Here is a 16701-nt window from a genome sequence, read left to right on the forward strand (position 1 = left end):
GTTTTTCGCTCCTTCTATGGATAATAAAACTGCCGTATTGCCTCGCGTTTTAGTTTTCTTTGCCTAGTCATTTTTTCGTTAATGTGGCTTGGGAAGCAAACGCAATGCAAGATGCTACTCGAGGCGTTAAGAATTTAGGGCTGATAATTCACTGGAGCCGAAAAATTGCAAAGGAGAATAGAAGAAGTTATTGCCCATAGGAGTGCAATGGATACTGGATTAATCTTTTATATTAAAAGTGCACTAGAAAAAGAAAAAATTGGGTTCGACAGGCTATTGTGTATCTTTTGAGTTGTTCTGCAATCGCTTGCTAGCCGACTAAATTAGCTATCGTATCAATATGGGGAGATTCGGTAATGGTTCTCCCTAATTATGTGGGAATTTGTAGTTGAGCACGAGCGCTTAACACCAGTTTAAATAAATTGATACGATGGGTTAAAAAAGAAAAAATCCATGCGTAACTTCATATTCAATTTTCTGCAGTTCTGCGAATCAATGGCCGGTGCAGATTTCTGAAGCCAAAATTTGCAGATTTGTGAAACCAGAATCGGATGCTAATGATCAATGGCGGTTTTATTCCTCTACGGCCTCCAATATGAAGTTACGCATGGATTTTCAGTCTTCTAGCTAATAATTATACCCCCTGCAAATGCTAATTCTCAACAGTCCTGTTGTTACGTACTGTGCGAAACTGGTTGTATCCAATTCCTTGCTAGACTTGTCTCAGGCTCTCAGCATTAACATATGAACCGAGCTATACCACCTTTAACTTTTCTCCTTGGACTGATCAACATTCTATTTCGGTTTTATGATTTTGCTGTGTAAAAGTAGAATAGTCATCGAATTTGCTCTTCAATGATAGCTTGCTTGATATTCTATAATTAGCATGACAGGAGAAAACTGAAAAGGATTGAGCAGAAGATAGAATGGAAGAATATCATAATATTCTTGAAAGAGCCATCAGCACATCGTTCATGGTAGGCCTGCTAAGGGGGTCTTCTTCCATACAGGCCTTGGCTAAGCATGCTAAATATAAGGCATCATCCACTGGATAATCCTTCTCCAAGAGAGGATCCATAAACTGTTCCAACATCTCCAAGTAGCCTGGAGAACCTTGATGAAGCTCTTTATTTGCTGCAGATTTGAGAAAATTCTTCAAAAGTTCCCCATTTGTAGTGGCTTCTTTCCCTGATAACAACTCTATTAGGACTACACCAAATGCATAGACATCCACCTTAGTTGAAGCCTGCCCGTATTTAAGATACTCAGGTGCCAAATACCCTTCTCTGCCCACTATTGCTGATTCTTTCGAGTAGTCTTTACCCTTTTCATTATTCACGTCAAGCGGCTTTGCTGATCCAAACCCTGAAATCTTGGCCCTCCAATCTGCAGTCAAAAGAACATTTCTGCTGTTTATGTTCCGATGAACATAGGTAGGCTTTGTGCAGTAATGTAAGTAGTGCAATCCCTCTGCAAGGTCAAAAGCTACTTGGGTCCTTATATTCCAAGTTAACTGCTTACCTACATTCGAGTGTGATAGGCACTCTCTTAAGCTACCATTTTCAGCAAGCTCAAACACAAGGTAAGGTAAGGTTCCATCATAGAAACCTTCTAGCTTCACAACGTTTAAATGATTGATCTTTGTCAGTATGCAAATGATGTTATTTGCCACTTCCCTTGAACTTATTTGCTTAATTACCATGCAAGAATCACCAATTTTGCCTCTATAAACTCCTGCACCCAACAATGAACCTTCACTGAAGTTCTCTGTAGCAACCATGAGTTCCTCCATGCTGAAATATGTGAATGAGTGTTTCAACTTTGACATGTCATCAAGAAATTCCGAGCCGAAATTTGACCACCTTGGAGCTCTTCTGGACAAGTCCTTAACTGTGTCTTGGCCGTTTTTCCTCCATATGAAGCATACTGTTCCATAGATCATAGCAATACAAAAGCTGGCAGCAAACATTACCCCTCCCAAAATTGCAAATAAGTTCTTGCTTTTTGTTTCTGTTTCTGATATACCTGGAACCAAAACTCCAGGACTAGATCCTTCATCTTGAGATGAAACAATAGCAGCAGGGTTAAGGAATGGTTTGTAAGTCAAGGGAACGAGCAAAGTTGTTTGAGGGAAAATGGCGTGAAATGGTACTAATCTGTTTGCATCTGCCAACATTTTCTGCGGGATATCAAATTTCAGACTAATCAAACTTGTATTATCATGCTCTAAGATGGGATACGTCACAAGATAATTTATGCCATTTTCAATATCAGACGTATTAGGACAAGCACATTTTATAGGCACTTGGATGGAAGAAATGCTTTGATTGTCACCTTGAAAATCTTGATTATAGTCCCTCAGACTTGCTGCAGTCATCAACCCTTCAAAAGTACCACAAGCAATTGCTGATAAAGAGTCTGAGCGAGATGCATTATGCTGATAAACAGCACGAGAGAACTTGGCTTCTGAGCAAAAGCATGTAACCGGGATGACAATTTCATAGCCAGGTTGGAGTAGATTTTGATCAACTTGGGAGAAGTTGTTGTAAGATAGGATTTCTGCTATGCTTGAACTGAAAAGAGAAGCAATGGAATTAAGTGTTTGATAATCTTTTTGAGCTCTGTAAACTATAAAAGTTTCGCATGAAGGACTATTGGGGCTGCATTGGTAGTTGGAACCAGGGGCTTGGATACCTGAAGTACAATTAGAACTGTCATAGCTGTGTTGAGAAACCGCTGTTCTGATCATAAGAATCAGGCAGCAGCAGCAGAAGATCAATTGGAAGAGGGACATTATTTTTCTGGACTGGAAACTGAAGAGCAGAAGCCAAATGGAGAAGTTAAGAATTCGTAGCAGATTAGGATAGGGCCGAAGGAGTCCAATTTGGAAGTTTGCATGAACTGAACAAATCAAACTTGCCGCCTTGCCGGCTCTGCATGGTTATTTTTAACTATTCCTTCATTCTTGTGAATATATAAGTTCAAAGAAGTTAAAGTGGAAGAACAACTGGCTTTGCCATTTGAATTTTTACCTTTTTTTTTTTAAAAATGATTCTGCCCTATTTCACGACACTATGTCCAATTTAACAAAGTATTGGTTAGTTTGATCCTAGCAGCAAAGTTTAGATAATAAAGTTGTCTTGCTTTTATCCATGAAAAACCAAATGGGGGAAAAATTAATTTGATATATATATGCCTTCAAATATTGTACTTGTATAAATATTTGTGCTTGTAAAACTTCTTATTCCAAAGTATTGGTTAGTATAAGATTTTTTTTCCTCTCACTTTCAAAATCATATTACCATTCTGCCATCGGTACAGATTTAATGAAATTATATTGTTTATATACATAGAAAAAAAATTGGAGTAAGATTAATATTTGCTTTAAAAAAATCATATTACCGTTAAGGTTACATCACTTTAACACTAATACATTTAAACACTAAATTATGATGACAAGAAGTACTATTGGGCAAATCTCATAGTACTTCAACTTTTCAATACAACCTTTTAATTAATTGTTTGTTTGGTCTTTTTAAATTTTTTTCTCAATACAAACTATTTTTAATTGTAAGTCTGTCTAGAAAAATCCTTTGTTTGGTAGCGTTAACATCAAGTTTTTTTTTTTTATTTTTATTTTATTTAGCGTTAGCCTCAAGTTGTTTTTTATTATGATTACGCCCTTTCCCAGCTGACATTTGCTCATGGACAGCTTTGTAGCACCCAGTATCTACCTGATGGATATCACTACATATGAAGAGAATGATTCAAATTATATATATACTAGATTGTTCTTCCCGCGCCAGGCGCGGGGGGTGCCCGTGAATTGTGTTTTGTTGCATGTATTAGAAAAAATTTTGAGGATTAATTGAATAGTAAAATGAAATATTTGAAACAATTGAGGAGCAAAATTGAATGGTTTAAGGGCTTACAAATTTTTAACTTGTCTTAATTTTCATTTGAGTTCTTTGAATTTTTAATAGTATTATTAAATTTGTCTTTTAATGTTGCGCGCATATATAAAGTGTTCTGGATTTTAATATTGATAAAATTTTTCCACATGAAAGTTGTAGAAAATAATAGTTTGAAGTTGCTAAGACAATAAGGGTTTGAGAGTGAATTAAGCAAAAGTTGAAAAGTTGGAATGTTTGCTACAACTTCCATGATACAGAGGCAAATTCTCATGCGATTGTCTTAACAACTGAGGTAGCTTACCTGTTGAAAATGGCAGTCAGGAACCTGAGGTACTTTGTATTGCATCTGAAAGATATTATAACAATTGTTGCAGATTGGAGATTGACCTGCTGGATAAGAGTAGTTAGTAAGCAATGACACTTAGAAAAAGTGTTATATAGTTAGGCAAATGAACCTGAATTTTGCAGTGTATTGGATTGCAAGGCTTGATGGAGACATTGCAGTTTTGAAGAAGAACCTAGAGAAGATAAACATAACCAAATCAAATTCATAGTGAAGAAGTATGGGCTTTAAGCAGGTAAGACATGGTATATTAATTGAAAGTAATACAACCCTTGCTCATATATTGAACAGTCAAACAAAGAAATGTTGAGATTTCCTTTAGGCTGGTCAGGAATGGTTGCAATAACTACAAATTTATAAGTATATAATCAATCATCTGATTGTTATGCAATGGCTAAGTACACTTACGAACTGCTTATAAAAACTATACAATGCATGATGAAACGAATAAATAACTGAACAAATAAACAAATAACTAAGTCTCTCTATGTGTGTTTTTATGCATGTAACAGTATGGATAAACCTTCAGTGGCCTGCAAAACTTCGTTCTCCAGAAACTTCATTAGACTGTAATTGTCTTTGCACATTGTTAGACCTGATGCAATTCTGACAATGGATACTTTCTTCGCAAGACTGCTTATCAGCAGGTTGCAGTGCATCTAAAGAAAGAGAAAATTTCAGGTAATTATGATTTGTACACGCAAAATTGGGAGACATGAATTGTCCAACAGTCTAGACATCATTAGATGAAGTCACCCTTATTCCCGACTAAAATTCTTAAACAATAGCAGAAATGAAATGGCAATGCAATAGCATTAAATCTACCCTTTTTCCAATTAAAAATAGTCTCATCATCAATACATAAAGGCATCTTAGCCTGCAATTAATGATCAAAATTGCTGCCAGCTGATAAATTCTGAGCACTAATGGATTCTTCACAGCATTTGTTAGGATGGTTATCCACCAATCCTAACAGACAAACAATCACACCGAATAATTATCATTCATGCAGATGAGAATTGTGATCGATACTAAATTTCAATAAGTAATTACAATGAATAATATTTGTACCTTCATCAGGAGTAACTTGCATGTCAGGGCAGAGCAAAATCACAGCTTTGCTACCGGTTTCTCTCTGATAACTTAAATGAATAGTTTTTTTTTTTTTTTTGCTTTCCTCTTTTGATAGGCCTCTCTCTGCTTGAGACGGCGCAATTCTTTCTCTTCAGATGATAACATAGCACATTTCACCCTCAACTTTTGATTATGAATACCTTTTCGCGCAGCTACCTTATCGCGATTACTATAAATACTCATCCTATGATATAGTTAACTATGCTTTGCTTTATACATTTAACAATGAGTACAAGCACTTTAATATTACTGGCTAAAATTCACAAATGAGAGAAAAATGTATTTAGTTAATGCTTCTTCGAAAAAGATGGATCGGAATATAAATCAAATTTCATGCAACCATGCAGATGGAGAAAATCAAAGCAAAAGTAACCAAATATAGGTGAGGAAACATTACCGATCAAAAGATCTGCACAAGTATTAAGTAGTTGCTGGAAAAAAAAAAGAATAAAAACGTCAAAAATGCATGCATGCAAACCATAAATTCACAGTGAACGGAACCATGCAGCACTAAAACATCCAAAGCAAGAGGAAAATAACTGATTAGTAGTTATTTATTGAAGAATATGCATACAATAGAAAAATCATCAAAAAAAAAAGTGAATGAGATTGAAGCAAAAACAAAATCTTAACATCTATAGCAAAGAGAAATGGAAAAAAAATATCATTACCAGCAACGAAAATGCAGACGGGCAGATGAATTTAAGTTGAAAGTAACCAGAAGCAATAGAGCACTTGAAATGCAAATGCTAAAAGAACAAAGCTTATATCTATGAGGCACAGTACATCTCTATCTCCATATTGAGTTTTTGCACGTATATGATTGTGATTCTGCTGAAAATGGCATTGGAAACAGTAGAAACATGCAAGTAGATACAAAAAACTTACTTTCCAATTTTAGCCTCAATCAAAAATATCATCATAACCCATAAGAAAAGCATCTTTGAGGAGGAATTAGTAAATTGGGGCCTGAAATTACTATTTAGTGATTTAACATAGCAATCTTGTCAAACTAATTGACCAAAAAGCCCACATCAGAAGAGTCAAAGGACGGTACAAAAGGGATCTTTTGAGAGTACGGACAATAAATAAGCAAAGGACAAAAATGTAATATAAGCTTAAAAAATCTATGCTTTTCTTACACGTACGAGACAACAAAAATTTAGTTGGAAATGATTATTTGTTCACTTTACTCTTCGAATTAGATCCACGTACGGTATTAAGCTCTTTTGAGTTTTTTCATACATAAATGAATCCGGTTTGAATTTCTTAAGATTAAACTGACTTCCCCTTTTATTTAATCTCACTTTGCAAGCAGAGAGCAAAGGCCATTTTAATAATAAATCAAAAACAACTTTTCCAAGAGTGAGACCATTATAAAATTAAAAGAATATGTCACCTACTAAACGAGAATTAGAGAAATTCCTTGCAATATATATTATTATGTTGCAAATAAATTCATTCACAGGTACAAAGATGGGGTTTGTTTTGGATAGTGTATTAATTGAAATATTATTTGGAATAATTACTGTAACATTTTTTGTGATGTGATGTATATGAGATAAAAAAGTGGTTAGAAATATAAAAATGTGGATTAAAAAATATGTTTATGATACAAGTAAAATATTATTTGAAATAATTGGGGTATCCAAACAAACCCATGATTATCTGTTGGAATATAATAATTTGTGTGGTGGGGCAAGGACACATGATTTTCTCAGTGACGAGAATTTGATTGTCATATGAGTGGCTCAAAGGCTGACAAATTGAGGCTTGTTAGATAAGAAGCTAATGGACTTGTCAATTTAAACCATGCACAAGAAATGGCCTAGCGACTGGAAAACATTTGCCTGGCTTCAATAATCCTACCTTAAAAGAGTACATCGATATTATCCGACCCTAAAAAACTTCATTTCATAGGATGTTTCCACTTTTCTCAGCTGCTGCTGGTATCCAAGAAAGTGATATCCATTTCAATTTTGCTGCCAAGTGTGTGTGTGTGAGTTTGCGTATCCTTTTTGTGCACCTCTTCTCTCAGGACACCTTTACTCCACAAAGGCAAATAGAAAGAGACTTCACAGTTCACAGTTCACACACCACACAGCTGTGTTTTCAATTCTCCCTCAACTTTGAACACATGAGCAAATGGGCTTCATAGATCTCCTATACATCACAATTATTTATTTCTTGCCTCCTCTTATATATTTTCAATTATCTTGTATTGCAGAAGTGAAAAATTCGTTCAAAACGAGCAATAGATTCCACTTTTAAAAGTATTTAAAAAAATTTTCTAGCTAATTAGATACATGAGATAAATAATATGTTTTTTATTCTGAGATTTTTCTAGTTTTAGTTTCATTCTGTTTTATAGACAGCTTTTTCTTTGCTTCGTAGATTTGCTTTTGTTAGACCAAAGGGTTTCTCTGATCATTACGACTATTACGATTGAATGTATCGTACACATGCAAAATATAAAATTTAAACTTAAATAAAAATTATGTTTCATATATTTAACGGTAAAAATGTACGTATCTACAATAAATGAATCTTTTCCTTTTTTCAAATGGCCGTGACTGGCAGAAATCATCACCGAGCCGCCACAATTTTTGTCATCCATCGTGCCAGAAATTTGTATACAACAGGTCTAATTCATTGCTATATAAAATCAAATTTGTAATAATATATTCCCTATCCAATCATAAAATACTACAAAAAGATGACCCTTTTGGGAAAATCTAATATTATAATATTCACCACCATTCTTTGCTCGCTCATTACCTCACCCCTTTTCCTTTCCTTTGCGCGCCTCAATTCGTGGCCTTCCATCCTCCTTCCCCTCCCCTCCCTCTTTCTCCTCTCCTGCTCTAACTCTACTTATACTCCTCCTTATTAACTCTCCATTCCCGCATTCCCAGGGCTCCAAAAACACACACTACACACACTTTCTCTGCAAATCAATAGCACGCACACACACACACGAGAACACAGAAAACCCAGAAAAAAGAAAAGCACAAATTTTTATTCAAAATACATAAAGATGGAAACAGCAAGCCTAGCTATGAGGGCATCCTGTTCAAGTTTTTTCTCAAAATCGCTCAGCCCTTTTAATACCAATCATAGAACTCTGCGGCCTTGTTTTCCTTTTTACAAACCACCAATCAGATGCTTAGATATTTTAAATTCCGACCCCAATTCACAACCCCTTTTCAAATCCACCTCAGAAGACCCTTCTGGAAAAATCCCATCTTTTTCTTGCTCTGCTGTCACCTCTTTCACTTCTCATCAACCCAATATTTCGTCCAATTCAAGGGAAAAACTGCAGCTCTTAGTTTCTGAGTTTCAGGCCCTTAAGGAGCCTGTTGATCGCGTTAAGCGTCTTTTGAACTATGCTTCTTGTTGTCCATCGATGGAAGCATCCCTGAAAATAGCCGCAAATAGGGTTCCAGGCTGCACAGCTCAGGTTTGGTTGTATGTGATGATGGATGATGATCAGAGAATGAGGTTTTTAGCTGATAGTGACTCGGAGATTACTAAAGGGTTCTGTTCTTGTTTGATTTCGGTTCTCGATGGGGCTACGGCTGAGGAGGTATTGGAGTTGAAAACTGAAGATTTGGGTGCTTTGAGTGTTGTGGGATTGAATGGAATAGGCGGTTTAAGTTCTACTGCTTCTAGAGTTAATACTTGGCACAATGTGTTGGTTAGTATGCAGAAAAGGACCAAGGCTTTGGTGGCTGAGCGCCAAGGTAGGCCGCGTGGCGAGCCGTTCCCATCTCTTATTGTGAATGCTGACGGCATAGAAGCTAAAGGGAGCTATGCTCAAGCTCAGGTGGACTTATCTTTCCCTTTAAGTTTTTATTGATGTCAAATATGATGATTCGCTGATTGGATAGATGTTCATTCTTTTCTTCTTTTCTGCAAGTTTAATTGTTACTGGATCTTTATCTTGCTATAAGGATTTATGCTAGGTTAAGTTCTACAAAGAATGTAACTTTATGGTTTGCTTAGACATACCATTGAGTGGCTGGCTAGAGCATTCAGGTTCCAACATTGTTTAGAACCAAAAAGGAGCTATAAGAGGAGTGATTTCCACAAATAGTTACAAGGTTATTGGTAATTTAGTGAAAAAGTGTGGATCTTTTGGACTGGTGAGATTGCAAGTTTCTATATTCAGTTTCCTCACACCATGTGATGTATATTCAGTTCTTATGCAATTGGCTTTAGAAGAATTCTACTTGCTGTATCTGGCTTTGGAAACTGTTCAAATAGCATACTCTTAGCAGTGGTTTTAGTTGGAGGAGAGTTGAATGGTTTTCTTGAAATCTGGCCTGGTTAAACTTTAACTTGAGAATTGTGAACTGGTTTCCTACAAGGTGAACTGGTGTCCGAACCTGAATATCTGAATTTTCAACATCAATCACATAAGTTGATATGAAAAGATTAGGGAGAGAGAATGTACTCTTAGACAAAGATTGGGTGATTTGATTTCTTGACTCCATTGGTTGTCAGAATAACCTTTGTTTAAAGAGTGCGTTTTTCTTATGCATGATTATTCTCTGCCCCTCCTTTGAGGAGTACCATGTTGTTTTGAAAGTATGAATCAGTTCACACACACACGCTCTCACTCAACTGCCTTCCCATGGTTCGGAGGTGTAACAAGCATAAGGTTTGAATGGGCGAGGATTAGATAATCGAACCATTTAAAATTTTTAAATCTGGTGATATTCAGGAGTGTTTCTGGAATATTATATATTTTATTATTGTTGATTACTTCTTTAAGTCGTCTTTAATAATGAATATGAAATTCTTGGACTGTTAAAAGCCTCAGTTTCATTGTAGTTCAAATGCAGGCTAGGTTTTTGTCCCCTGATCCATTAAAAGTTCAAGAACTTGCCAATTTGCTTAAGGAGAAGAAAATTGGTGTTGTAGCACATTTTTACATGGACCCTGAGGTCCAAGGTGTTTTAACTGCTGCCCAGAAGCTGTGGCCTCACATCCATATATCTGATTCCTTGGTTATGGCAGATTCAGCTGTCAAGATGGCAAAAGCTGGATGCAAATTCATAACTGTTCTAGGAGTAGATTTTATGTCAGAGAATGTACGTGCAATCCTCGATCAGGGAGGATTTACAGAGGTACTTCCTCCTCCATTACATTCTCCCAGCCTATTTTGATTTACATAATCTATCATGCAAGCTTTAGTTTTACATAGCTGTGGACGTGTGCCTATGGCACATGTACATTAGTTAATTTTGCTTGTGTGGACTGTAATTTCTTACTTTCCTCCCTGTATGCAGTCAGAAAGTGCTATCACCCTGAATTAGGTATCTATCAACAGTACCCCAAAGAGGGGGAAGAAGAAATTATGCATCTTCTGAGGGCAAAATTTGATTCCTTTAAATGCACAATCATGACACAGTTAGGAGGAGATCTCAAATGGGAACAGGAACTATGAACTTTGTATTAGTATTCTTTAAATCTGTTCTAACTCCATTATGGCCTTTACATATTGTAAAATATCCTTGTGGTCAAAATCAAGAACCTATGATAGATCTGAAGACATATTGCTTATAACCTGGTATGTAGTTAGTGAATTACTCCTCGTTCTATCAAACCATGAGGTGGGAAACAATTTGGTAAATTTAACTTAGAGAAAGGTACTTAGTTGTTTTAAATAACTGGTTTGAGATTCTTGTCTTCTGTTTATGGAATAATTATCATGAGATAACATAGCTAAAGACAGAACCTTTGAAGCTCTGGATAAAGGAGTGAGTGATGAAGACTTGTTGGTAGAGATTTGAGAGAGAGTGAGATGGAGAGAGATAGATTGGGATATCGTTGAGGTTAATATTTAGCTTACCTGGATTATTTGTTTGTAACTTTTTTCTGATCATTCTGACCTTTGTTTCCATATATGTTTTTCTCATACTTAGGCTTCCAAACCATTTTGATTTCAAACGCATCAGATGCAATTGTAGGTTAAGTTTTCACCAATAAAATTGGAGTAGTTGACATTCTTCTCATGGGTTCATTTCCTTTGTAACTTACTACATTATGACAGAATTAGTCATGTAGCAGAATAAATATTTTGATGTGGCCTGTTATTACTGTCATTAGCTGGAGTGGTAGAGAGACATAGCATATATTAGGAATTTGCATTATGTTCTTGGTTAGGAATGTCATTTGATTTTCTACCTGCCATAAAGGGAAAAGGGCCCCCTCCCCACGTGGGGGGTGGGGGGGGGGGCATGACATGTTATAGATTCTCATGAGCATTTTACTGTGCAGTTTCTTAACTTTCTTGTTGCATGAAATGGAGAGTATTGTTAGGATGTCTTGTATTGGACCAACTTTTTCAGTTGTTGCTGGTTAAGTTCATTATTTCCTATTAACATGTAGGACGCTGTAAGCTTTAATGAGACAGGAACAGCAGCAATGGGAAGATATTGTAATTAATTGTACTTGTTCTACAAGGATTATTTCTTAGCTATGATATTTGGGTGCCTAAAGATATAAGATTTAGTAGTTGAAGTTTTTTTTTCCCCCCCTTGAAGTCAGCTAGTCAAGTAATGAATGGATTTACTAAGAATTAATACAATATATGATATGACAGGAAAGCCAAACACTGTTGAGACTAAGAATATCCAACATATGACAGGAATCAAGTAAGTAACAAGAATTGCTCCTCACGTCATGAAAAGAAAGAATTTGAACCTTGTTATTTGGTTTTTTATTGCTTAACATCTACCGTTATAGATGGACCCTTGTTATATGGTTTTTTATTGATTAATATCTATCGTTGAATTTGAACCCTTGTTATTGGGTTTTTATTGCTTAATATATACTGTTTTGTTAAGTAGCAGAGCCCTGGTTGATGATGCAGAAGTCTTTAAGATCAGTTTGTATGTACGTAGTACTGTCGTTGACTTTATTGTAGGTTATGTGGATGAGTGTTGTACATGTTTCAAAATGTTGATGATCATCTACCATGTGCAGGTTGGAGTGTACAGGATGTCTAATGAACGGATTGGTTGTTCTTTGGCTGATGCTGCTGCCAGTCCAGCATATATGGATTATCTTTCTGGGGCTTCTGTTTCTTCTCCACCGCTGCATGTAGTTTATATAAACACTTCTCTGGAGACAAAAGCATATTCTCATGAAATTGTGCCTACAATAACTTGCACTTCTTCGAACGTTGTACAAACAATTTTACAGGTCTAATACCTTATTGAAATATTAGTATATTTTCTTTACTTTGCTTTTCTATTCAATTTTATGTACTCTGTTAAACCCTGCTGCCATTATATGTATATGCAGGCATTTGCTGAAGTGCCTAACTTGAGTGTATGGTATGGGCCTGATTCCTACATGGGTGCAAACATCGCGGAACTGTTCCGCCAAATGGCTGTGATGACTGATGAAGAAATTGCTGAGATACATCCAAAACATAGTAGAAGCTCAATCAAGTCTTTGCTGCCTCGCCTGCACTATTTTCAGGTGTTCTGAGTTTGGTGCTCGGTTATACTGTTGGAACAGATGATTCTATTGTAGTCATTTTAAGTAGAGTTCAAGTATTGGTTCTGAATCAGTGACAAGTACATCCGTCTTAATGTCAGCGCCTGCATGCATAAGAAAGGAATTAAATAGAATGGCTCAAGAATGATATAATAAATTAGAGGGAAAATTTTGATAATTCACACCAAAAGTCGGATTAGTTTGCAGTCTGATTAGCTATGCAAGTATTAATTTTCTTGACTCTCTGTTTTTTCTGATACAGGATGGAACGTGCATCGTTCATCACCTTTTTGGTCATGAAGTTGTTGAGAAGATAAATGAAATGTATTGTGATGCATTTTTAACTGCCCACCTTGAAGTTCCTGGTGAAATGTTTTCTTTGGCGATGGAAGCAAAGAGACGGGGAATGGGAGTAGTTGGTTCCACCAAAAACATACTAGATTTTATCAAACAGAAACTGCAAGAGGCTTTGAACAGAAATGTTGATGACCATCTTCAATTTGTATTGGGGACTGAATCTGGTATGGTGACTTCAATTGTGGCAGCAGTGCGCCAATTATTAGGTTCTGCCAACTCATCTTCTGACAGAGGAAAAGTTAGTGTTGAGATTGTCTTTCCTGTCTCATCAGAGTCGGTGACAAGAACAGCTTCAAGTTCATCTGTGGGTCTAAATTTGGGTGATTCAAGGGAATTAATGGGAGTTTCAGTTATACCCGGTGTTGCAAGTGGAGAGGGATGCTCCCTCCATGGTGGCTGTGCCTCCTGTCCATATATGAAGGTTGGCATACTCCTCATCTTTCTCTTATATCATTTGCTTGTGTCATAGCCTGTTGATTAAATGCTTGTATGGTTAAGACACAGTGTGTGTTTAGGTTGCAACATTGGGCTTACCTTTTTACCTGTGCCTCCACACATTTCATGCCCTTTATTCAGCAGTCTTAAGAGCTTTATAGTTGGAATTTAATTGACAGGAGGTGGCTGTAGTGACAACCATAGCTGGCTTCTGCCTTCGTAATTTTTGGCTATTAGCTATTGTCGCCATTTTATGTGCATAGCGCTAGTGAGTATTCAGCCAAAATATGCACAAGATAGATGCAATTGATATTTTTGCATCGACTTTTGGGATGTTAAAATCTTTATTGGATTGATACACCCTATGAGAATGGATAGTATAATCTTCATTTCTTGAGATAATGTTGAGGCAACCAAGAGCTAGCTATTGGCTGTGTATACTATTTTCTGTTGCATTTTTTCCCCATGGAACTGGCTTTAAAGCATCCTACTGCCAGGTGTGGGGTTCTATGAGAAGCTTTGAATATTCATTAAGATCTGATTTCTGCTACCCCATTTTTGGTTCCAAAGGCTGGCTATTCTGGACCTGCCCAAATTTTGTTGTGTTGTTAATTGCTGCAGCTAAAGTTTTCTGTTTTGGTCTACATATGAGCAAAATGGAGGCACAGTTCTAGATGTCAATGTGTCTGATCATTAATTTAATACATCCTTCGCAGTTCATTTATTATAAAATTTGGGTTTCTTACCTGTTATTATTTGTTGATCTGACAGATGAATTCACTTGACTCGCTACTAAAAGTTTGCCAGAATCTGCCCAACAATAAAAGTAAACTGTCAGCCTATGAGGCAGGAAGATTCAGTATGAAAACTCCCAATGGAAAACTGATCGCAGATGTTGGTTGTGAACCAATTCTCCACATGAGACACTTCCAGGTATATTTCCTTAACAGTCTCGACTATTCTTACAGAGCTATTTATGTTAGTGTGTTATTAACTGGCTCTGGTTGACTGCTACCTGCAGGCAACAAAAAGACTTCCAGAGAAACTAATTCATCAAATCCTTCATCATTCCGACAAAAGTAAGAGTTACTGAAAGCACGGGTGATTGTAAAGCAACCAATGGCTATCCTGTATTGAATGCGAATTTCAGACTGTTCTTTCTTGGGATGTGAAGGCCTTCAACGTAAGCTATCCTCCAAAGAATTTTTACCGTAGAGAATGTCTCTGATAGAGACTGGTTGTGTTGTATACAAATGCGTCTTTTTCTTTTAATTTATTTCTCTTTTTAGTTTTGAATTTCAACTAATTAGTTTTGACTGAAGTTAGATCTCTAGCATATAGATCAGGCCAGATATATTTGTTTGCCTACATTTCCTTGTTTCCTTCAGAACTAACTCTGTGATAATGATAAGAGTAGCTTTTTGACAAAGCTGTCAAAGATGGCTTATTTGGAACTCAAAACAGGTTTGAAAGAAAAAGAACAGATTCATGATTGATTAGCAAAAAGAACAGAAGTTTGAAAGAAAGAAGGATCAGGCAGCTATTATCTTGTTTTTGTGAAATCAGCAATAATAATTTGGTTTTGCTTTTTCTACTTGTGTGAAGTTAAGTTCGAGGAGTAAAAGACCAGAGAGGAAAGAAGCGACAAAACTCCTATCTTCAACTCATGAGATATACATGAATCGGAAGCAGGAATGACCATTCTTGAGCAGTTAACACCAAGATTGACCAAAAAGAAAACGTAAGACTCAGATCACTGCATGTATATCATTTTCAACGTGGTCATATGTGGGATTCACGGTAAAAATATGTGGGATTCATAAAAATTTGTTTCAAAATAATTTTTTGTTAAAAGTGAGTTATATCTCGTGGAATTGGACAAAATCGAAACGGTAAAAATATGTGGGATTCATAAAAATTTGTTTCAAAATAATTTTTTGTTAAAAGTGAGTTATATCTCGTGGAATTGGACAAAATCGAAACAACAAAAGGTTGATCTGGCAACCGTTTGTGTCCCAAATTCACATGAATCATATGGTTATCCAAAAAAAAAAAATCTTCAGTGTTGATTCTCAATGTTTTGCACATGTGCAATTTTAATTCATAAATATTCAACAGAAACAAATTAGGTCATTAATATTTGGCATTCAAAAACAAAAATTAGTCGCTAAAGTTTTAACAAAAACAAATCAAGTTCTGGATTTTCCACGTTAAACCAAATTTAAGATTGTCGAGGATTTTTTTTAATTATTGAAACAATTAGTCACGTGTTTATTAAATTGAATTTTTTAAAGAAGAAACAAAACAGAGGCTAACGTTGAATAATAAATATAATTTGCATGACGGTACAAAAATTAGTGTTACAAATTTTTACTTGGTGCGGTGGAGATAGGGTGGGTGCTCCAACCTGTTAATTAAAGGTAAACTTTATCGGCCCAGCACTATGTGGGGACTTCCACAACACATGGAACTTGTGCAATAGACAATGGCATCTAACCAACAGTTGGCCACTAGAAGTCCCTTCTTGGGCCTAGGTATACATTTTCGTTCAGATTTTTTTGAAACATTTCCGGAGGTAACTTATTAGTTCCATTAGAATTCTCAATAACTTAATTGAATCCATCTCCATCTCTTTTCTCCCTCCCCTAATATAGGGACCAGTTGAGGTAACTTAGTTCCTTTAGAGTTCTCAATGACCTAGGTGAATCCATTTCCATCCCGTTCCTCCTTCCCCCAATATAGGACCAGTTGTAAAAATGTTGCACTGAAAAAAAAAACAAAAAAAAAAGACAATAGTATCTGTAAACTAAGACGAGGCAATTAGGAAACATTGGAATTTGGAAAGTACTAGTAATTATTTTAGTGCTCTAGTGGCTTTTGTAAGTCACTGAGAATTATTACTATCTCTCGCTTATGATTTAGAGAACTGTATATAAACATAAGTATAAAATTGGGAGTTGATATGACAAAGTTCACGTTTGATAATCCAGTTCAGTCTTTAAATCT

The 16701-nt window shown here is 36.0% G+C and overlaps 2 protein-coding genes across 2 annotated transcripts; one reads left to right on the top strand and one right to left on the bottom strand.

Moving 5' to 3' along the window:
* Nucleotides 1-937: 937 nt before the first annotated feature.
* LOC113740724 (lysM domain receptor-like kinase 4) lies at nucleotides 938-2794 on the bottom strand. The gene has a single exon (XM_027268254.1). It carries the CDS (start codon nucleotides 2792-2794, stop codon nucleotides 938-940), a length of 1857 nt encoding a protein of 618 aa, XP_027124055.1.
* A 5387-nt stretch (nucleotides 2795-8181) lies between these two features.
* Nucleotides 8182-15156, top strand: LOC113742765 (quinolinate synthase, chloroplastic). The gene is made up of 7 exons (XM_027270714.2): nucleotides 8182-9217; nucleotides 10239-10523; nucleotides 12385-12603; nucleotides 12706-12885; nucleotides 13166-13681; nucleotides 14467-14628; nucleotides 14717-15156. The coding sequence occupies exons 1-7, from the start codon at nucleotides 8429-8431 to the stop codon at nucleotides 14786-14788; spliced, it is 2223 nt and encodes a 740-aa protein (XP_027126515.1). The 5' UTR covers nucleotides 8182-8428; the 3' UTR covers nucleotides 14789-15156.
* Nucleotides 15157-16701: the final 1545 nt, after the last annotated feature.

This window comes from Coffea arabica, chromosome 4e (assembly GCF_036785885.1).
Source record: "Coffea arabica cultivar ET-39 chromosome 4e, Coffea Arabica ET-39 HiFi, whole genome shotgun sequence".
NCBI classification, from domain to species: Eukaryota; Viridiplantae; Streptophyta; class Magnoliopsida; order Gentianales; family Rubiaceae; genus Coffea; species Coffea arabica.

Coding starts and splice junctions, on each gene's coding strand:
- LOC113740724 (XM_027268254.1), bottom strand. CDS start 2,794: ATGTCCCTCTTCCAATTGATCTTCTGCTGCTGCTGCCTGATTCTTATG.
- LOC113742765 (XM_027270714.2), top strand. CDS start 8,429: ATGGAAACAGCAAGCCTAGCTATGAGGGCATCCTGTTCAAGTTTTTTC. Junction 10,524..12,384: donor ATCAGGGAGGATTTACAGAG/GTACTTCCTCCT, acceptor TACCATGTGCAG/GTTGGAGTGTACAGGATGTC. Junction 12,886..13,165: donor CTCGCCTGCACTATTTTCAG/GTGTTCTGAGTT, acceptor TTTCTGATACAG/GATGGAACGTGCATCGTTCA.